General features: G+C 48.7%; 2 protein-coding genes across 2 annotated transcripts; both read left to right on the top strand.

The window, feature by feature from the left end:
* The first annotated feature begins 2,819 nt into the window (after positions 1-2,819).
* PRPS1 (phosphoribosyl pyrophosphate synthetase 1) lies at positions 2,820-14,837 on the top strand. The gene is made up of 7 exons (XM_014877165.2): positions 2,820-3,132; positions 5,307-5,490; positions 5,833-5,931; positions 7,594-7,718; positions 9,458-9,631; positions 10,337-10,496; positions 12,729-14,837. The coding sequence occupies exons 1-7, from the start codon at positions 3,011-3,013 to the stop codon at positions 12,819-12,821; spliced, it is 957 nt and encodes a 318-aa protein (XP_014732651.1). The 5' UTR covers positions 2,820-3,010; the 3' UTR covers positions 12,822-14,837.
* A 4,218-nt stretch (positions 14,838-19,055) lies between these two features.
* LOC106853729 (thymosin beta-15A homolog) lies at positions 19,056-20,574 on the top strand. Its single transcript, XM_014877166.2, has 3 exons — positions 19,056-19,241; positions 19,556-19,660; positions 20,077-20,574. The coding sequence occupies exons 2-3, from the start codon at positions 19,561-19,563 to the stop codon at positions 20,112-20,114; spliced, it is 138 nt and encodes a 45-aa protein (XP_014732652.1). The 5' UTR covers positions 19,056-19,241; positions 19,556-19,560; the 3' UTR covers positions 20,115-20,574.
* The last annotated feature ends 927 nt before the right edge of the window (positions 20,575-21,501 follow it).

The raw sequence follows: 21,501 nt of genomic DNA, 5'->3' as shown, positions 1-21,501 counted from the left end.
TCTCTCCTTTCATCCCAAGAACCAGATAAACGTCTCACTCTTCAAAGCTGCTCCTCCTTGTCCCTGCATGGCAAAGCGAACTGCTTGGAGACAAGCAGTGGCTGAGGAACCTCCTGAGCGAGTTTTTGGCTTTGTTTAACTTAGACTTTGGTGCATTAAGAGCTTCTCCTTAAGCAAATCCCTGAGGTTATCATGTTCCAAGAGCTTTGTGAGTCGTTAGTGGAGGTGGACTTTTGTCCTCAGGAACAAAGCGCTGGCTAATCTACAAAGGCATGGTGGAGGCTGAAATACTGAGGGAAGCAAGTGGGTGTGAAAACACACCTGGCCACCAGCTCAGAAAGCGAAAAAAAAAATCATTGATTTTACACGTAATAGGTTGCCAGTTCCTGGTTTTAGGATTAAAGGAATTTTTTTTTGTCAGATTTTTCACTCCTCCAAATGGCATCTCTGTGTGATGCCAGGAGGAACCTGACAGGAAAGCTGCTTCCAAAGCCCAGACAGGGCTCATCAAAGAGAGGCATCACTTGTGTGTTTAAATATACCCTGTGCTGCCTTCAGCCTTAGGGTCCCACTGCCTGGTTCACAAATAAACCGAGGGGAGCCTGGGATGTTGGGGAACAGAAAATTCTCATTCTGTATTCAAGAACACGGGAGACAAAATGGAATTTAAAACAAGACTGAAGCAAATACTTCAAAACCAAGGTGTGCCCCAGACCAAGCAGTGTCAGCAGTGAATGGCTGCAATGATGTGGATTTGGGGCAAGAATGTGTCTGCTGGAAATTTGGGAGGTATCCACAAATCCCATCACTTGAACCATCAGGTAGCCACTCACCAGTGAAGTTTGCTTCACTGCTAAGATTAATTTTGTTTGCTAGGATGATTGTCCTTTGTTAAGATGAGCAATGATTAGCAACAAATTAGAAGCAAAGAGCCGTGTTCTTCCTTCCCAATTCCCTGTCTGATGCTGTCACAGCATCTCAAAACTGCTACAGCTTCACCAGAAAATAATCATAATTACCAATATTAATATTCCAGTTCAATCAATGCAAAGCATGGGAATAAATACCTATTTTAATGCAGAGGAATTCCAAATTTAATGACACTGTACAAAGTGTTATAGAAAACTTCTTCTAAGTATGGTTTTGTAGTCATTAATTTACAGATCTTTGGGGATAATGCCAGTAGCATTTGAGGCCAGAGGAGTTTTAAGAAAATAAAGAAAATGTGGCCAGCCCTACCCCACCCAACCCCCCCGATTGTGGATTCTTCTGGTTGAAATCTCAAGGACTCGAAGCAAATCAATGTCAAATTCACTGGAGAAGTTCATTGTCTCTCAGAAATTCAAGTAACATGAGTAGGAATTACACAACTTCATGAAAATTCTGAACAAGCTGTCTGTGGCTTATTTCGTATATTTATGTGTAAATCTTCCTTCTTCACTTTGTGGGGAAAATAACAAGCACAGACGGAGTGAAGAGTCACTGGCCTGGTGTCATCTTTACCCTGGACTTGCTGGTTGTGTGTCTGACAGAAACAAAGAAATGTGAGCAATTATCAATTCCTTCATTTTCTGTTATGAACCACAGGGCCTTTTGTTTTGAAGGGGTTAATAATAAAATACACAAGCTAAAATTTGAGTATCATTTCCTTCAAAGTAGTGAAAGGTAATTTGAGATAAAGTCTTAGAAAAAGGACAGGACTATATTGACCTATTAACAACCAGAGACTGGATTAGAAATTTAGAATGAGAATAAACCACTATAAAAATCACATCGGTGGGATTCTTGAGGGGGGTCCTGTGCAGGGCCAGGAGTCGGGAATTTGTGATTCCCTCCCAGCCCAGGATATTCTAGGATTCGATGATATCCAGGTTTAAAGGTTAACAAACCAGGTTTAAAGGTTAAAAACCGTTAAGCACAATGTTTAAATTCGCTAAAGATAAATTAATGTGCATAACCGATAATTCACAGAAGGCTAATTTGTTATTAGTCTATGGTTAGTTAAATATATAATTATATATAACATAGATACACACACATACATATATGCATCTATATACACGTATCAATATATAATTTGGTATGGAATTGGGTACAAAAATCTTGACTAAAAACGTAAAACCCCTCAGGAATTAATAAGCCTGTTAAAATACCCCCCAGGCGGGTTGCAGCTCTGATCCAAAATCAAAACAGCCCTTGAAGGGCAGGGCCGGGTGCAGCGCAGGGCCCGTCCCGGGGCACGGCGGTGCCGCAGCGGGCCCGCTGCCACCCGGTGTCACCCGGTACCGCCTCACACGCGGCCCGCCGGGTGACGCCAGCTCCGCGCAGCGCCGTGCAGGGCGGCGGGGGACGGCGGCGGCGGGCGCGGGCACGCCGGCATGCTGAGGTAACGGACGCCGCGGCGCCCCGCAGGCGGCGGGTGCGGCGGTGAGAGGCGGGCGGGGGGCGCGGGCGCGGGCGCGGCGCCGTGAGGCGGCAGCGGGGACATCGCCCACCTCCTTCCCCCCGGTGCGGTGGGCGCCATCATGGCCGCCGGGGGGCGGCTGTGCTCGCCACGGCCACGTGGGGCAGGGCCGGCCGCGCGCTCCGGGCCCCCCCGCTCTGGCCAATCGCAGCCCAAACCGCCACATAGCGGCCAATCGTAGGCCTCCCCCTGCCCTAGGTCCCGCCCCCAGCTGGGGGCCGCGCGCAGCTACCCTCGCCCGCGTGGAGAAGGAGGCGCGCCAAGTCACGCCCACCACTGCCGGGCCGTTGCGCTGGGCCATGCCTCCTCCGGCAGCACAGCCAATGGGAAGTGATTGGGGGCGTGTCCTCGGGGCGGAGAAGTTATAAAGCGTCGGAACAGCAGGCGGGAAGGGGTAAGATGGCGGCGTAGAGGCGACTGGTGTGACCTGTACCTACTGTGCCGCGTCCTCGCAGGAGGCGGGCGGGTCCCCGCGCGGCAGCCGCGGGCGCTGCGTGGCGGAGCGACGAAGAGGAGAAAAAGGGCGCCACTTCCGCAGCCGCCGCCATGCCCAACATCAAGATCTTCAGCGGGAGCTCGCACCAGGACCTGTCCCAGAAGATCGCCGACCGCCTGGGCCTGGAGCTGGGCAAGGTGGTCACCAAGAAGTTCAGCAACCAGGAGACATGGTGAGGTGGGGCGGGGCGCGGCCGCACTACAGCTCCCGGCATGCCGCGCGGCGCTGCGGTGCTGGGTACCGCGCTGCCTCCGCGCGGGGGGTTATGGGGGTTGTAGTTCGGGGGCCGTGCGGTCGGGCCCGGCTGCGGAGCAGCGGAGCCGCGCTCGGAGATGTCCCCGGTGCGCTCCCGCCGTGCCCCTGCTGCCCCGGAGCCCTCGGGTGCATCGCGCACATCTCCCAGGCAGAGGCGGGGCGAGGCCCGCCCGCGGTGCGCCCCGGGAGCCATGTGCGGCCCGGGCCATGCCTGCAGCCGTCCCCGCCTCACGGCGCCGGCCCCACGCGGGCTTCTACTGCCGCCTTTGGGGCTTCCCCGGCACCGGGGCCGCGCGGGGCTCCTGAACTTGGAGGATTTGTGTGGGCTGGCCACTGTGGCAAGTGTTGGAGCGATGGAATTCGCCACACGGACCTTGCCCCCTCCACCCCAAAGCCGCGAGCTGATGGGACGGTACCTCTTGGAGTTACACTGATGAAGCTATTTCATGCTTAAATCTAAACTCTGATGACTTGAGGCTTGATAATTTTGTGTTTAGCATGTAGCTGATACCTTTAAACTTCTCTGAGGAGCTTCAGAGTCTTAGAAAGTATTGATAGAATTCTCAAGGAAAGAGAAGAGGCTCACACCTCCGTGCATCCCACGGTGCATTTGCAGTCATGCAGTCTGTTCTCCTCAAGCTTTGAAGCCTAACATTCGCCTTGTTTTATGTATCTATGCTTTAAAAAGTCTTGCTGCCATCCTACGTAAAGCTAAAAAGGAGGTCTAAAGTTGTTCAGAGCTTTTTAAGCTTGCTTTAGAGAATACACTAACCGTGTATACACCAGAGTATAATACGACGAGCCTTGGTTGCTCCAACCTGCTCCTTCTGGAAACAGTATTTTTTTTTTCCACGAAAATCCAGGATGTAAATGTGATGTACAATGTTATGTTTCTCTTGCATGGGTATTGATTGTAAAATCTCAGAGGTAATACAGAGAGTTGTAGAGAAGTTATAAAAGGTTCTGTTTGATTTACAGCCCTTGCACTGTTCTCATTCTTTATCAACTACTCTTACCCATCTAGTTGGCTGGCCATCAGGTTCCTATGTCAGCAGGTAATGTGGCTTGAAGACTTAAAAGACATCTTATTTACCCCAATAAACTGACAGCAGGTGCTTCCCCAAAAGAGCAAGATTGTTTTAACAGAAAAATTCATAGACTTGTTTGTACCATAAGTATCTTAAATCACCCTGATATTGGAGTGTCTGATTATCAGCTAACTGCTGATAATCAGACACTTCCCCAGCAGAGAGTTCTCCTTGACTGAAATTCTTCACGAGAGATGGATACATCCTGTAAGTCAGAGAGCAATAAAGATGACAGCAGCTCGCTGATGGATATTGAGCAGTAAGGCTATAAATAGATAATAGTCATCAAAAAAAGTTAGAAGAAGAGATCAGAAAGGTCAGGGAAGGAAATATTAGAATTAGAGCTCTATCCTGAGGGGCTCTATAAGTGAAGTGGTTTCTTTCCCACTCTTTCTGGTGCAGGTGTCTCCATATGTGCACTGGAGCTGGCATTTTGCTGTTGGCAAACAGAACCTTTGGCTTGTATTCAGGCCCTTCATCAGCAGGGATTAGTGTGCACTGCATCCAGGAGAAAATTAACCCCAAAAGCCTTTCCAGACTGAAATGCAGAAGTGCTTCTTTGGTGGAGCCACTGAATGGCTGTTTTAACTTTCAGTCTGACAACTGGCTGCAGTGTTGCTTCGGTAGCAGTTTGTCCCCACTCTGGTGGCTGGCCATGTCCTTGCTCCTTTGTACACTGCTGCTTTTAGAGGTGGCTGTGCTAGTGGTTCCAGGGGAGCAAGGCCTGCTCTGGGGTGTTTACATGCTCAGCTTGTGTTGAGATCAAGAGTACAGGCTGAGTGCTTTTAGCCTTTACTGGCGGGACCATTAAATCTGATCAGTGAGTGCTGTAAAATAGCCACTGAGCAAATAAACAGCAGTGTTCCTGCTCAACAGCCTTGATTATATGGCACTGTCACCCACAGACCCTTGGGAATGCACTGCCTTGGTTGCTCTGCAGGCACAAGTAATGGCTGTGCTTTAATTTGTGTTTGGCTGCAACTCTCTTCTCATCTGTTTCCAGTGTGGAAATAGGCGAGAGTGTTCGTGGGGAGGACGTCTACATTGTGCAGAGTGGCTGTGGGGAAATCAATGACAATCTGATGGAGCTCCTCATCATGATAAATGCCTGTAAGATTGCCTCAGCCAGCAGAGTCACAGCTGTCATCCCCTGCTTCCCTTACGCCCGGCAGGACAAAAAGGACAAGGTAAGGGATGTGGTTAAGGATTCTGGAGGGAAGTTGAATGCACACTTTGAAAGTCCTGACTGCTGGAGAGGATTTAAATGAAGTTTTGTCGCCTCCTTTGAATATGCAACCTCTTTTCATTTCGTTAAACATCAGGACATTGGACTGCAAAATGATCTTTTCATGAAAATCTAGTTCTTCTTGAAAATGTACTAAAGTCTAATCACTAGCTGATGAAAAGATGCAATGTTAATGAGTGCTCCTTTTAGTAACTGCTTGTGAATCACTGCCTGGAAGCAGAAGGCTGACATCTTGATGAAGGAGTTGAACTTGTCTTATACTGTCTTTTTTTTCCTGTACCAGAGTCGAGCTCCAATCTCTGCCAAGTTGGTTGCAAACATGCTGTCTGTGGCAGGTGCAGATCATATAATCACCATGGACCTGCATGCATCTCAGATTCAGGTAGGAGCAAAAATCAGGAGAGGACTTAACCAGTTCCATCTGAGCTTCTTGACTGCTTTTCAAGCTTTCCAGATCTGCTTTTTTGAGATACAGCAGTGATCAAGACTTGGAAATTTGGGACTGGATAGGGAGGTGGGTAACAGGTTAACCTGTAAATGAAAGTATAGTTATTCTTCATCAGACTGAGTGTCTTGAGTCTTTTGTAAAGGAACTAGTAAATGATCCCTACAACTTTGTTGCCACACAGTGACACTGTTTATTCTTCACTAGATCTTGGAGGGATGCGAGATGGAGAGTGTCCTCAAATTCTGAGCAGAGCTTTCTCATACTTTGTGTGTTGTCTTGGAGAAGTGAGCAGTTAGTTCTGCCCTCAGGTGTCCTGGCACAGCTGCATTTGTGGGTTTAGTTGGCCAGGACAGTGATCTGATAGCTTGCCTCTGGCAAGATGGGCAATCCCACTCGTATCCATTCAGTGCCACCCTCCCACACAAGCTGGCCTCGGTTCTTTCCCAGGCTGGTAGTGAATTAAAAATCATTTATAGGCTTTGTTGGCTTATGAATAAAATACCTCACAGAGCAACTGAAGTCTTGACCTGGGCTGTGTAAGTAAACTGGCAGGAATATTTGCCAGCAAGAGGAAGGGCTGCAAACTCAATTTGATTTTGTTTCTCTCCACATTGAGCAAGTGCTCAAGACCAAGAAACCAACTCAGTGCAACTGAGAGGGGTGTGGCAGAGGAAAGGATGTCTCTTGTATTGCTGTAAAGGGTAAAGTTGCTACTGCTTGGTGAGATAAGTGGCTGGCTGTTGCTTTAACAGCTGGAAGTGCAGTCATTCACACTTCAGTATGATTTGCCCAGAAATACTGTCTCAGGTGAAAAAAAGCAGTGGGGGCACAGCTGAGAAGGCTCTCAGAAGGAGCCATGAAATAACAAGCCCAGGGTGGTCCTCCCTCTTCCGTAAGGGCTTGGAATTGATGTGTGCCATAGGGCTGACCTTGCACCAGCAGCAGGGATGAGATTTAATGGGATCATTTGTGTATACGTGCTTCCAGCATCTGGCTGGTTTCAGCCTGGTTCTTGGAGCTGCTGTGTTGCTGAGCACAGAAGGAATTCTGGTGAGGAGGGTCTGTTGCCCCCGTACCTTGAAGCATTCCTCACTCTCCTGCCTGTTACTCCAGGATTAACTTCTGGTATTTAGTGACCTGTGAGATTTGGAGAAGTCTGCAGGGTCACTGTAAACTTATGGAACCAGCTGCATTAGTTTAAAGACGGATGTTACTCAGGCCTGTTTTGTAGATGTAACCATTTTGTGTAATGAGCTTTAAAGACTGACTGTAAACAGGCAGCCAGCTGCTCTGGAAATGAATGCATTTGCTGCAGGCTTTCTGGAGCCCCCAGGATAGAACTAGTTTCATTTTGTGGAGGTGTTACATGTAAAGTGTTATTTTTATGCTGCTGAACTATTTCTGGCTCTGAAGACTTCTTGCATTACTATTCTGTGTATCCCAAAGACTACTGTCCTTGCATCAAGGGAAGTAAAAAGGAAAGCTGAAAACTGTGGAAAGGTGATCACTGCATGCCTGATGATGTAGAAGGCTTCTTACAAATGTTTCTGAAATGGGACTTTCAGCTATTATCTGTTCCTGTTGTCTTCCTTGCAGGGTTTTTTTGATATCCCTGTTGATAATTTATATGCTGAGCCTGCTGTACTGAAGTGGATCAAAGAGAATATTCCAGAGTGGAAGAACTGCACCATTGTTTCACCAGATGCTGGTGGAGCCAAGAGGTGAGCTATCAGATAGGTATCTTGAGATGCTGCTTCTGTGTCTACTTCAATTCCTAAGAATACTTTTGACTCTATTTTTAAAGCATATTTCTTCTGTCAGTCTGCCTTCTCTCAGACAGTCTAGGACAGCTGGTGAAGAGTGGTCAGCTATTCTTCCTAGGGAATGTTTAGAAGGTTTCTTGGGCTACATGGAGGATTAAATAGCTTCTACAGTCACAGCTGCATAGGTAGGAATTGCACAAAAGCTACATCCCTTGAACTAAACCAGTTTTTACAAGGATATTTATGCCAATTGAAGGAGGAAATAGTATATTATTTATATATTTATGCCAAGGCAAGCTTACTGCTAATGTTAATGATACATTTTTATCCAGGCTGCTTTCTTTGCAGAATTAAACTTAGTCTGTTGAGGCGTTTTCTTACTTTATTACCCTGGATTTGAATATCTAGCTGTGATTTAAGCCTGCTGCCGCTCTTCATCTTCCCTGAGAACGAGGAAGATAGATGGTTCCTTTCCAAAAAGCAGCAGCATATGCTATAGCACATTTCTATTTTGATAGCCTGACAATCTCCCATCTCCCTGCAGACAAACATGCCAGTTTGTGGGCAGCTCAGAATGTTCTCAGGTGTTTTTTAGGAGAAACTAGGCTGTTCCTTGATGCTTCTGTCTGAGGGCTACATGTGAACAGTAAAGGGACACAGATGTATTCTTTAATCCTGGGCTGTCACACCAAAATGTTGGTGTGTGCTGATCTGATTCATGTGCCTTAGAATGTTTGAAGTGATGTGTTACAAGCAGCCAAGAGACACTGACACTGTAGGTCACTGTATGTCTTCTGTAGCTCTGCTGTGGTCCATGGATTGGGAAAGACCTTCTCTATATTCAACTATTTCTGTAGCTTGTTGCATAACACAGTATATGAAGTGCCAAACCAGCCAGATATAATCTGACTCATGAAAAAATCTGCTCAAAAGCCTCTTATACTGTAACATGTCAATCTTGGCTGGTGCAGTATTTTATGGAGATAAGCACAGCCAAATACTTCAGTTTAGTTTAACAGTCTGTGTAGGACCACTAGGATGATAAATCTGATCTAATGGGGCTGAGAGTCTACTTACCTCAAGTGTAGAATTTCTGAAGGCATGTGTGTTTTACTCCTTCCACTCTTAATGCTTTTAAACTCTTTACTATTCATCAGTGCCAATATGTGAAGTTAAGATCCCTCTAGTAAGGTTGCTCTGCAGTCACTTTAATGGAAATAAATGCGAGGTGGTGTATTTAAATTACCTGGATGTGTAATCCTTCCACAATCTGTGCCAGTGCCTGTGTGCATGATGATTGAGTGCTTATAAGAGTGACAGTAAAGCCCTGTCATAGCACAGCTTAAGCCTTTCCAGTGTAGTGTTACAAAGATGACAACTTTCCAAGTGTTTGGATCACTTCAGGTTTGCTGACCTTGCTGGTTAAAGTTTGTTTTCAGCTTAAATGCAAATTAGTTTACAGTGGTCATGATGAAAGATGAGATCTGTCTGCTGTCACTGAGAGAGATTAGATCAGAGGTTGCAGTTTAGCTGCTTGAAGGGAAACCAAAGTGGCAGAGTGCCTTCTATTAATTGCTTGGGAGCAGTAGCAGATGTGGTGACAGCTCCTCTTAGTGCAGCATGCTTGATACTGAAAGAGCTTTGATTGAAGCTGCTCTGTGGAGTTAAGTGTTGTTTGGAAACTGTTCTCTCTTCAGAGTGACCTCCATTGCAGATCGGTTGAATGTAGACTTTGCCCTCATTCACAAGGAGCGCAAGAAGGCCAACGAGGTCGATCGCATGGTGCTGGTGGGGGACGTCAAGGACAGAGTGGCCATCCTGGTGGATGACATGGCAGACACGTGTGGCACCATCTGCCATGCTGCAGACAAGTGAGTGGGGCTGGCTGCTGCCTTTCTAACCCAGGAACCTGCTCTTAATGGCTTGAGCAGATTATTTGCATGACAAGTTTCACAAGGTCTCGTGCAGTTTCTTGATTATTCATGTTATACAAAATAGGGAGGAAAACCCAGTTAAAGTTGTCGCAGTGGGTGGGAATAAGTAGACGACCATTTTTTTTTCCTATGTTGTAAACGGATCATCAATGACCATGCCAGGTAGAAATAAATGTTGTCTAACTTTGTATTAGAAATAAGCTTTTCAAACTTCGATATCATTCATGCCTTTTACACCAGAAAGACCAACATATGTGAGACTGTTAACTGTTAAATACAGTATTAAATATTAGCACAGTATTTCATACTGAATTAAATACAGTATTAAAGTATTAACACAGTATTAAATATCTGCTGCCTTGTGTAAGCAAAAATTACAGGAGGTGATTTGTATGATCTGTTCCAAATATTCCAGAGCTAAGAACAATGGGGTTTTTTCAGTGTGTGCTTTGCCTGTGGTGGATTTCATGGTACTTGTAAAACTGTTTTTTCCCCAAGTCCGTAGAGAGGGGGAATCAAAGGTAGTCTGTTCCCTAAGCACATGGTGCTGTCTCCTGTCGTCCTTACCGTGTGCCCTGCACTGATGTCAGCTTAATACTTGCTGAGAATTAATCATCCTTCTCCTTTATTCCCCCCTTGCAGGCTTGTGTCAGCTGGAGCCACCAAAGTTTATGCCATCTTAACTCATGGGATCTTTTCTGGGCCAGCAATTTCCCGGATCAACAATGCCTGTTTTGAGGCAGTTGTAGTCACAAACACAATACCCCAGGAGGACAAGATGAAGCAATGCCCTAAAATCCAGGTGAGCATCTATTTTCAGTCACTCCTGAGGGGTGGTAGCCTTGTCTGTTCACCTGTTGGCGGTGAAAACCCCACAATACTGTGTAATGCTGACAGTGGTTCTGTTGGTAGTGCCATCAGTGTTGCCTAGTTCTCTTGGCCCTTTTGCTGTGGGGTAACAGACATGTTACACTGATGCAACGAAGCTTCTGTTCCAGCTCATCTCAAATAGTTCATTAAAGGATCTTTTTTTCAGAGCTTGTTTACTTAGATCAGGTGTCTGATTTAATGGGGCCACTATGTAGGCAAGTAGTTGGATGTGTGCCCTTTGGAGGAGTGATGTGCTGATGATGTGCAATGCTGAAACACAGGGAGACAGGAACTTCTGATGTTGCTGCTGACAGCTTTGTTGTGTATCTGTCACTTTATGCCCAGCCTTTGCTATCCATATGAAAGCTAAAAGCTGATAATGAGCCCCAGAATCTGCTGTTCAGCCAGTTCTCAATCCAGTGTACTCTTTTCGAGTTTACCTGTGATGATTTCATGACAGAAGCCTTGCTGAAGTTGACAATATCCACTGCTCGCCCCTCACCCATCCAGCTAGTTGCTTCCTCATAGAAGGTGATCTGATTGATCAAGCGTGATTTGCCTTTGGTGAATCCATGCTGACTATTCCTGATCGTGTTCTTGTTATCCATGTGCATAGAATGGCCTCCAGAATGAAGTGCTCCATCACCTTTCCAGAGATTGATGTAAGGCTGGTTGACAGTAATTCCTGGGTTGTCTTTGCTTTATTCCAGTCCTCAAGCACCTCTGTTGAACTCCAGGACCTTTCAAAGCTGATCATGAGTGCCTGGCTGTGATGTCTGCCAGCTCTCTCAGTAGTCATGAATGTATCCCATCAGGGCCCATGGACTTGTGGATATCAAGTCTGGCCAAGTGTCTTCTAGCCCAGTCCTCCCTGAGGAAAAGTCTTCCTTCCAACATCCCCTTGCCCTGGTCTCTGGCTTGTCAAAGACTGCAAAGAAGGTGCTCACTAACTGCCTTCTCTGCATCCTCTGCTACCAGGGTCCGTCCCCCTTCCCTTTAGTAATAGGCTCACATTATTATTAGGTTTTTTTATTATTAGGTTGACGTTGTTTGCCAGATTTAATTCCAGATGGGCCTTGGCTTCACAGCACCATTATCTAGGACACAGGCACTTGGAGAAGTTCTGGCACTACTCACACTCAGCCAATACTGTGGTGTGAATGTAGAAGCTACTCAGCTGCTGGTGAAAGGGAAGCTGAACTGGTTGAAGCTGCAGTCAATTTTAAGCTGCTTTTGGAAATATGTTATAAGCTGATTGCAAGCTGCTGTTGGGTTGCATTTCTTTCAGCACTAACTTCTGGATTATACATCTAAAACATTTCTAGTGCTTCACCTTGTTTCCAGGCTTCACACTGCAGCTAGTGCAGGCAAAATGTTAAACTGGCAAACTCTGTGTAAGTAGCTGTAGCCAAAGATTGCAGTGGAGCAGTTTTCCAGGCTCTCCTTTAATACCTCACATTTACACACTGATGTTTGATGTTGAGGAACAGAGCTAAAGGAGTTGTCACAAGTCTCAGGCTTTACTCTGCAACTTGTTGATTTTTTCTTCCCTTCAGAGACAAGCTATCTAGAAGATAAAAGATAATAAATACGGTTTTCACTTGGTTTCTTTAATGCACCATGAATATAGTGATTCTTACTAGACTACATATATTGAAATGTTTTAGCTGTGGGGATTCAGAGTTGGGATTTGGCTGAGACTCAGCTTTTCCTCCTGGTACCCGTCTGACCCCACCAGATGGAGCCAGCACAGCGCCTGGGAGCTGAGCTGCAGCACAGCAGCTTCATCTCTCAGATTGCTGGCAGCAGTGGTAAAACCTCTTGGCTCAGGGGAAGTGATTTCATCTTGATTTAGACTGCCCTAACTTCTCTGCACAAAGTGAATATGAGAGTCCTGTGATAAACAGACTGAGCCTAGGGAGTCTGAGCAAAGCAAGGTGACAGTAGACTGTAACTGACAGACCAACTAGAATATTTGTAGTAGGGTATCTTCAGTCTTACATGTAATTAAATCTTAATCCTGTGTAGAAGTAATTTGCCTGCATCTGGCACGTTATAAATGTGGGTGATGAGTTTATTCTTTAGGTTCTCCCTGACTTCCCAGCCGTTCTTTCATGCTTGTGCCTTTTTTCAATGGTGCTGATGCATCTATCTTCCCTTCCAGGTGATTGACATCTCAATGATCCTTGCGGAGGCCATCAGGAGGACTCATAATGGGGAATCTGTTTCCTACCTATTCAGCCATGTCCCTTTATAACAACAGATGTCAGCTGCTGCTTGTATGGCTTTTTTTTTTAAAACCAAAAGTTGTTCAGCTTGTTGTAAAGTTCAGTAGAAGACTCTGCTTGTTCCAGTGCAGTTCTCTACAGCTCCTGCTTAAGTCAGGCTTACTGGTTCTGTTCCCAACAGTGGGAGGCTGGAGGGGGAAAGCTCATCTCTGTAAAGCCAACTCCACCAGCACCTCTGTGCGTGGAGCTGATCAGTAGCACTGACTCAATTCTGCAGGTCTGTGGAGAGCAGGACTGACACATGGCTATTTGCCACAATTATTTTGAGGGGGGGAGGGAGAGGGTTTGTCTGTGGGCAGGGTTAGATGATCTGGCATGCACACCCTAAATTGTTTGGGAAATAGAGCTCCCTAGGACATGTTGATCTGGATCTACAGCAAGAGCCCAAGAGACTGCTGGCTGTCTTACCACTCTGTACCTGACAGAGCCCTTGGAGAGTGCTGGGGAAGGCTTGTGTCTTGGCCAAGCTTGACCCTGGGTGAAGCCCTGGGAGACACCTAGGAGGTGCTGCTGCTACAGCTTCCTCCCATGAAAGAAGATCAGTGTAGCTTGCAAACTTGAATTCCTCTTAATTGTTGATGACATTAAATGCCCTTTAGTGTGCTACACAGCAAAGTGAGGGTGAGAGCAGTCTGTGCAGTGCTGTTAGCTTAATGGGGAATGTGCATCCTGCACAAGAGAACTTGTGGTGGTTGTGTGCTTTGGTTTCTAGTGAAGGCTAAAACCAGCTTCTCAATTTCACAGCTTCCTGTTAGTCTTGCTAGCTAACTAGAGGACTGCTGTCATGTACTGCAGCTGCACCTTGACCTGCTGTGCACCCCCCGACCCTTGTTTTACCAGTACAGTGGTAAACAGAGCCTCTTTATCCAACAGCAGCAGGGTTTTTGCATCTAGCAAGTGCCTGCTCAGACACTGGGGTGACCCGAAACACAACAGCTTTGTGTCCAGCTGGCTCAGCCTCTCATCCATTGCTTGTTACAGTCCTATTATCCTGGAAGTTACTGACACATTGTCCTCCTCGTTGTCTGCCTTTCCTTGAAAGCGCTGCTTCTTGCAAAATACCTTAAGCCAAGGAGCACTGCAAGTCACAGGCCAACAAAACCTGAAGGAACCCTTGGAGCGGGTCTGATGCTTCTCAGGAGTGTTTATGGCAATGGGTTGAAGAGGCTGGTGATAACATAATACTGGGAAGATTGCAGATTTAACACCAACTTGACAGGCCACAAAGTGCCTGAAAGAAAAATACCAAAACTAGAGCTGGCTGAGGCTCTTGGATGTAGTATCATCTGAAACTTGAATACTTAGAAAACGTACCAGACAATCGTAAGGTAAACTGCTAAGTCTCTCTTGAACTCTTACGGTTTATAGACCAAACTGTTTTATTCTGGTTTTGTTTTGAGTTTTTTTGATTTGTTTTTTTGGTTTGTTGGGGTTTTTTGTTTGTTTGTTTGGGGTTTTTTTGTTTTGTTTTGGTTTGGTTTGTTTTTGTTTTTTAATAAGCACTCCTCTTTTATTTGTTTTTGAGCTGGAGGAAGGGAAAAAGGGAAAAGAAGGAACTTGAAATTACTTTCTAGAGTAACCAGCATGGCTTTGAGAGGCTGGGGGCTGAGGTATAAGTGGAACTAACTGAAAGATAAGGTTAAAATCTAGGGAAGTACTTCTTTAGTTGTGCCTTTTACTGAAGACTTCTCTCCCTTCCTAAACTCCTGTCCTGTGGCAACTTTAACACTTCTATTAGTGTAGAGCTTTCCTTTTTGTATAAGAATTGGTGTTTGTCTGGAAACTGTGCATCTCTTGCTTCTTTGCTTTGCATCCTGCACTGAGCTCTCCTGAGAGTCTGTGATCCCACCTCCTATATGGGAGCCCCTGCTGCTGCTCTGAGAGCCAAAAGCCAGGACATCAGAGCAGTGCTGGGAGGATTTTCAGCAGCATTTGTGTTTAAAGTTAAGACCTGATGAAGGAATTAAACTTTTATTTAAAAACCACGGCCTCTGCCTGTAAGTGCTTCTAAATATATTAAGTGACATGAATCTTCTGAGTTGGGTCATTTTAAGGGCAGATCACGAAGTAATTTTATTTAGAAGGGACCTTGGAAGGTCATCTGATTTAACCCTTGTGCATGTGGCCAGCTGTGAGGTTCAGCTTGGCTCTGCTCACATTGCATGGAAGGAAAAGCATGGAACCAAGCACTGAGCAATTGCTTTTGTCCATGCTTGATTTCCTGGGCTTAATTGTTAGAGGTGGTAGTGCAGCTTCTCTAGTACTGTTCAATTATGTATCGGAGCAGATTTGTTCACATAATGTTCAGGTGGGGAAGCTTGAATATTTTAACAAGTACAAATGAAGAATATGTGTCTCGCACAAAGCTGATGATCAGAGTAAGATTATGTCCTGAGGAGCACTTGTTCTCACTAAAGCCTGAGCCATTCTCATCGTGTGTTGCAGATGGGAAAATGTAAATAAAGTCAGAAGGATGAGATGGCAGGTCTAGAGAAAGGTCCTTGGCTTTACAAATAGATTTCCAGGCCTAGACTGAACATGACCACGACCTCTGGCAGACATTTGCTGAGGATCACAATTGTCATCCATCTGTTAAAATGTCTTGCAGTACTGGCAAGTGAATAAGTGAAAAAAAAGTTGGGTTTTTTTTTTCCCCCCAAATAGCAGGGTGGGTGCTTTGAGTCTTGTCAGGATTTTGTAGAAGATTTTACCTTCCTTTGATAAAAAAATGGAACAGGGCCTTACAGCCATTTGTACACAGGAGACCATTGCTATTAGTGAGTATATAATGTTTTCTTGGTTACTTTAATAAAACCAGGAGGTTGAGTTAGGAGAGGGCACGGACTTAATATGCTATTTGACATTGTAGCTTTTAAAAAGGATGGGAGATACCTGCTTGGGACAGTTCTCATACCCATGTCAAGTTACTCTGCTCTGAAACCTTCAGATCAGAAGGGATGGAATCTTCAAAGTCTGAAGGTGAGCTGTGGGGTGTCTGGGGCTTTCCTCACAGCTGCTTGAGTTACTACTGTACAAAACAAGTTATTTCACAGGAGAAAATCTCAACGGAGTAATTTGCTGTGCTACTGCAGTTGGAGGTCTGGAGAAGCAGGACAGAGCTCCAGCAGCTCCCTCTGCCACAGGCAGCTGGAGTGTGGCTGCAGGTGTGAGGATGCTGCTATTGGTGCTGGTAGCCATGTCGTGCCTGCCTGCTGTTAATTCACAGGAGCAAGGAGCACATCAATCACTAGTCCTGTATCAGCCCTTTTTACCTGCCTGGGTAGCTGAAACTAATGCACAGGATGGGAGCTGAACTTACCAGATGTGCCTTGCAGGTAGCAGGATGTGTCCACTGTTCAAAGCACAGTGAGACACACCTCAAAATAATTTGCTGGCACCTCCCTCCTGCCTTGCTGATGTAAAGAGGTCTCCTGGAGTCGGTGGTTCTATGATCTAAAGAAAGCAGCACCTTTTCTTGCTGCTGTTGGGCAAGGGGGAAATGGTGTTAGCAAGCCCTTCTGTAAACTGCAGCAACTTCCACGTTCCAGGAGGAATGAGCCCTCTTGTAAGACACAGCAGCCCCAGTATGCTGCTGCCTTCCCGGGCTCTCTGCTCCTGCCCTGATGGATGTGAAGGGTTGTGGCAGGAAGCTGGCGTGAAAACGGGAGAAAGTGCTGTCACCCTGTGGAGTGGCTCAGCCTGGCAGCTGTCATGGTGGTGCCCTGCGGGCAGATGGGGCAGAAGGCTGATAAAAACCTCTGATCAGAGAAAACTTCCTGCCTCCTTCCTGTACAAGAGAATAAGGCATTCCTGGAAATGGCTATTATATCAGCCCTGGCAGCCTTGTTCTGTGCAAGATTTAAAACCCATCTAAAATGGCTGGCACTCAGTCTGTGCTATTTCAGGTCAGGGCTGTTTTGCTTTCTCCCTATCTGTTGATGTCTCAGTTCTTTTGTTATAAATTATTGAAAGCAGAAATGCCAAAAGACGTAAGAAAAAAGCTGGTTGTGCAGTTACGGGAGGCTTTGTTAATTTGTCGGGGGGAAAAGCTCTTGCTGGGATATAAGCTCCTTTCTTGTTCTTTGTGCAAGATGGGTTTTAGCAGCTCCCCAGCAGCAGCCCCACCTCTCCCCTGCTGGCAGTGCACAGAGTTGGCTTTAAAGCTGCTCTGGCCGCGGTTTGTACGAGTGTGGTGGTGGCTGTGTGGCTTGAGAAAGGGGGAGCTCCCCTTCCCCTGCCTGCGTGGCCACCGTGGTGGCTTTGTGTCCAGACAAAGACCCGGGGGTTACAAAGTGCTGCTCCATCAGAAGCAACACATTGCCCAGGGGTTGTACTTGCCAGTGGTGGGTGCAGCTGATCTGCTGAGGGGCTGGGAGGATGGTGAGCAGGTTTTTGGGTGCAGCTGGTGCTGGCATGGGGCTGTGCACAGGCAGGGTGGGGATCAGGTTCTTTCACACTCGCTGCCTGCCAGGGACAAAAGCTACGTCAGACTGCAGCATCCACAAAGGAGAAGCATGTGGAGAGCAGGCAAGCAAAGGGGGAAGCTGAGGGGAAGGTAAGCACAGCCAGAGAGTAAACACATGGTAAAACACTTGTCTGGCTTATTTGCATGAAGCAAAAAGGATTTCCTGCATTCATTTTGAAACTGAATGGATGTTTTGGTTCTCACTGGCTGTGTAGCAAGAGATGAGCCTTTTCTCACTGGGGCTGGGCTGTGTGATGCAGGCTCTGCAGGGTGGGTTTGAAGGATGCTCATGAAGGCGGCTCTGCCTGGGCTTGCAGCTCCTGGCTCTGTGGCACTCTCCAAATCTGGCCCTGGCGGGGGCTGCATCACCAAATCAGAGCTGCTCTGGGAGCAGCCTGGCCTGGAGCTTTGCCTGCAGCCTCTCCCTCCCTCCCCCCCTCCCAGGCACAGGAACAGGAGGCTGTTTGCCATCCAGATTCCTCTTGCAGGAGCAACCTGGCCTTAGATCTTGGCTTTTGCCTTTTCAGCATTTGCCAACTCTTGATGCTTCTTGAATTCAGAGCCCATATTCTGCCTGGAGCAAGAAGGTGCCTCAGGGCGTGCGGCAAAGGGCCACCTCCGGCCATGACCTGCTGTCGCTGGATAGCACCAGTCCCTCCTGCCAAGACGGCAGTCGTCTTGCTAAAGAACACAAAGCAAGTGTTCCCTCCGGATTGCTGGGGATTTTCTCTGCAAAATCTCCAATAAGCCCTGAGCAAAACCCAGAGGCTGGCAGGCCAGGAGGAGGTAGAGGTGAGAGCTGCTGCAGCACAGCTGCTACCCCTTGGTGCTCTGTACCAGGTTTCTGTTCACCATGGCACCAAGATCTCTGCAGAAAGGTTTCGGCAAGCCTCGTCTGCAGTCAGGATACTTTTTCTTTTGCTCCCTCCCCTTCCCCTTATTCCCTTCAGCACCTACAGGACCTGGCCCTCTACCCCTTCTGTGTACTGGTGGCCAGCATGCAAGTGCCCCCAGACTGCCACTATCGTTCCTGCTGGGATCAGATGGGCGGGCTGCCTGCCTGCACTGCCCCTTTCCTTTTTCCCACCAAAGGTGTTTGTTCCACTTACACACTAGCCCATCTGCACAGTCTGGACTGCTCCCCAGGCTTGCTGCAGCCAAGGAAGCGCCTATGAGTATGGTCAGCCTTTTGTCCACCCATGCTGCTTCTTTAGTGACCAGATCTCCCCACGAAGTGCTGTGGCCAAAGGCAGTGTAGACATGAGCTAGGCAGTGGCCAAGCATCTCTCAGGTGTGAGAATAGGGTGCTGGGTTTAGCCCAAGGCTTGCTTAATTCAAATTCTGCTTCAGCAGTGGGAGCATCCCTGGACACACACGGGCCACAGCTGCCTCCATTGCTGTAGGGCACCTGCTTCTGGTGGGGGGGTTGAGGCTGGGACAGTGGCTTTGGAGTCATCTGCTCTCATGGCGACCAGCCTGCTGCCCCTCACACCTGGCACCCAGGTGCGTATGCGCATAGGAAGGGCAGTGGGAGCCATGCCCGTATGTGGGGGAGCAGGAGCTGCGTCCGCTCGTGTGTGAGGGGCTGTGTGACGGCTGTTGGTGTGTGTTGTGAAGGGGTATGTGACCCGAGTCCCCGTCCCCGGTGACCCCTCATTCGCCATCTCCCTCTCCCGTTGTCCCCTTCCCTCCCTCACGGTCTCGCTCGCGCGGCACGGCGGGAACGGCCGCCCCCTGGCGGGCCACGCGCTTCCCGGCGGGCGAGCAGCCAATGGGCGCGCGGGCTGGGCGGCGGCCGGGGTATAAAAGGCTCCGCCCCGCGCGGCGCGCGCTCCAGACTCACCTGGACGCGCAGGGATCGGGATCGGTACCGGCACCGACCGCACATCGCAGCCACCGCGCACCGCACCGTACAGCGCCGCAGGTACGGGCTGGGCCGCGGAGGGGGACCCCGCGCAGCGCTGCTGCGAGGAGGGACTCGCCGAGGCGCCCCGGGGCGGGGGGGTGCGGGCGCGGCGGGTCCCGGGGGAACAGGGCTGCCTGCCTCGGGGAGGGCTCCCCGGCGTGTGCGGGCAGCGGGGGCCGCCCCGCACGGCTGCCCGGGCCCAGGGAGCGGCGCGGTGCTCGGGGCGGCGGCGCGCCCCGCCCTGCGCTATTGTCCGCGGCAGGGGCTGGGGGGGGGGCCGGGTCCGCCTTTGTCTTTCCGTCCCTCGGCTGACTGCGGCGGGGGTCTCGCAGGCAAAATGTGCGACAAACCAGACCTGTCGGAGGTGGAGAAGTTCGACAAGAAGAAGCTGAAGAAAACCAACACGGAGGAGAAGAACACGCTGCCCTCCAAGGAGAGTGAGTGCGGGGCCGGGGGCTGGCGGGGCGGGAGGCACGACCGGCGGGGCAGTGCCCTCAGGTCCGGGCTTATCGCCGAGCATCAGGCGGGTCGGAGCAGCAGGATTCTGCCCCGGGGAAAGCCACGGAACAGGGGTGTGTGCAGCCCGGGCAGCGGGCGTGGGCACTCGAGAGGGCTGTTGCGCCAAACTGATCCCTCAGGGCATCACTTTGCTGCGGACAGACGCAGACAGGTGCCTGACTTGCTGCCACGCACACGTGTGGCTTGTCATCTAACTTGACTGTTAAATCACCCCACTTGAGATCAGACCACGAAACTGGCCGCCAGGGCCTGAATGAATCCTCTGAAATCTTCTCCAGTTCGTGCTTCCACAAAAAAAAGCACTAGAGACTAATGGGCCTCTATTCTCTTACAGCTATTGAGCAGGAGAAGGAATGTGTGAAGTCTTCCTAGAGAAAGACTGCCTGGCAGGAAGAGCAACTACTCAATTATTTTGCTTTGAAATGAATCATGTGGGTTTTTTTAAATTTACATCATGTACATGTATAGAAAACAGCTGTATCACCTAACACACTGTCCCACTTTGCTGGCAGCTTTGGCAGGTGGGGGGACAAAGCGTGATCCTCTCAGTCCATCAGTAGCCTGACCTGATGCCATCTCTGCTGCTCAGCTGCCTCCTGTGACAGCACTGATCTTGCTCTGATGCAGTGGGGAGATGAGCAAGGGCCATGGAGGCTTCTGGGCATGGACCCCTTCTGCCTAGGGGAGTGGGGAACCTTTCTGGCCACACCTCCAGCCTGGGTCTGTCTTGCATATTCTTCACTGACAGTGTTCTGTAGCCTCACTCACAGTTTTTTGTCTTCCTTGGGGGAAAAATGAAGTTTATTATAAAATAAAAAATTGTAATGATCTACCTATGGCTCGTGGCTTCTTCCCTGACAAAGGTTCTGTCTTGGCTTGCCCTGGAGGGTGGGGAGGTCTCTGCCTGGTGCTGCAGCAGTACTGGTTGTTCATTGTTGCTCAGAGGCCAATGTGGGATGGTTCCCTGCAGAGTGAATCCAGCTTGGTGTTTATTTGGGGATCGGTTCCTGGGGGAGCTGGGAGCACTGCTGGGCATGATCGTTCTACTACCACTGTGGTTTCTTGGTGCATCTAAAAGCATGAGTCTTGCTGCTCATGTGAAGGCTGAGCCTCCTGCCTTGGAAAACTTGGTGTCCCCTGCCTAAAACCTTGTGGACCTGGGCTGGTGCCTTGTCAGCACGGCTGGAGGTGCTTGCCTGGGTCCTGCTGGTGTGGTGGCCAGGTCAGGTCTGCCCATGCAGTTCTTGGAGCATAGTTCTCCCATCACTGCAAGGCTCTGCCCTTCTGTTCCCCTTGAGCCATCTTCCACCCCTACCCTTGACAGAAGGTGGGTTTGAATGTAATAAATCCCTTGGGTACTCTCTGGGTTGATCCCAGCCCTGTCTTGCAGAGGTGGAGATCCCTGGGTCCTGCAGTTGGCCGCCAGCACAATGTGGGTGACCTCTGACAGTACCTCCAGGTTTATGCTGAGGTTTCCTGGCTGCTGCCAGGATTTCCTCACCTCCACCTGGCCTGCAGGGTCACTGAACACACGAGGGCACTTATGGAGGAGGTGGAGGCAGACTAGCCAAAACTTGCCAGCCAACAGTTTTGGTCAGTGTTCCTAATGAGCCTGGTCAGCTGGGGACAAACATAGGGCTGTTGTGCCTGCCTGGACATGGTGCCTATCTGCCTGGTGCCTCCACCCACGCTGCCTGCCAAGGACTGCAAATAACACTGCCTCTGTGGTTGCCACTGCCTCCGTCCCTTAAAAAGCAGA

Source organism: Sturnus vulgaris, chromosome 14 (genome assembly GCF_052056855.1).
Source record: "Sturnus vulgaris isolate bStuVul1 chromosome 14, bStuVul1.hap1, whole genome shotgun sequence".
NCBI lineage: Eukaryota > Metazoa > Chordata > Aves > Passeriformes > Sturnidae > Sturnus > Sturnus vulgaris.
The sequence above is the reverse complement of the archived record's forward strand: the minus strand, read 5'-3'. Positions and strand labels throughout refer to the sequence as shown.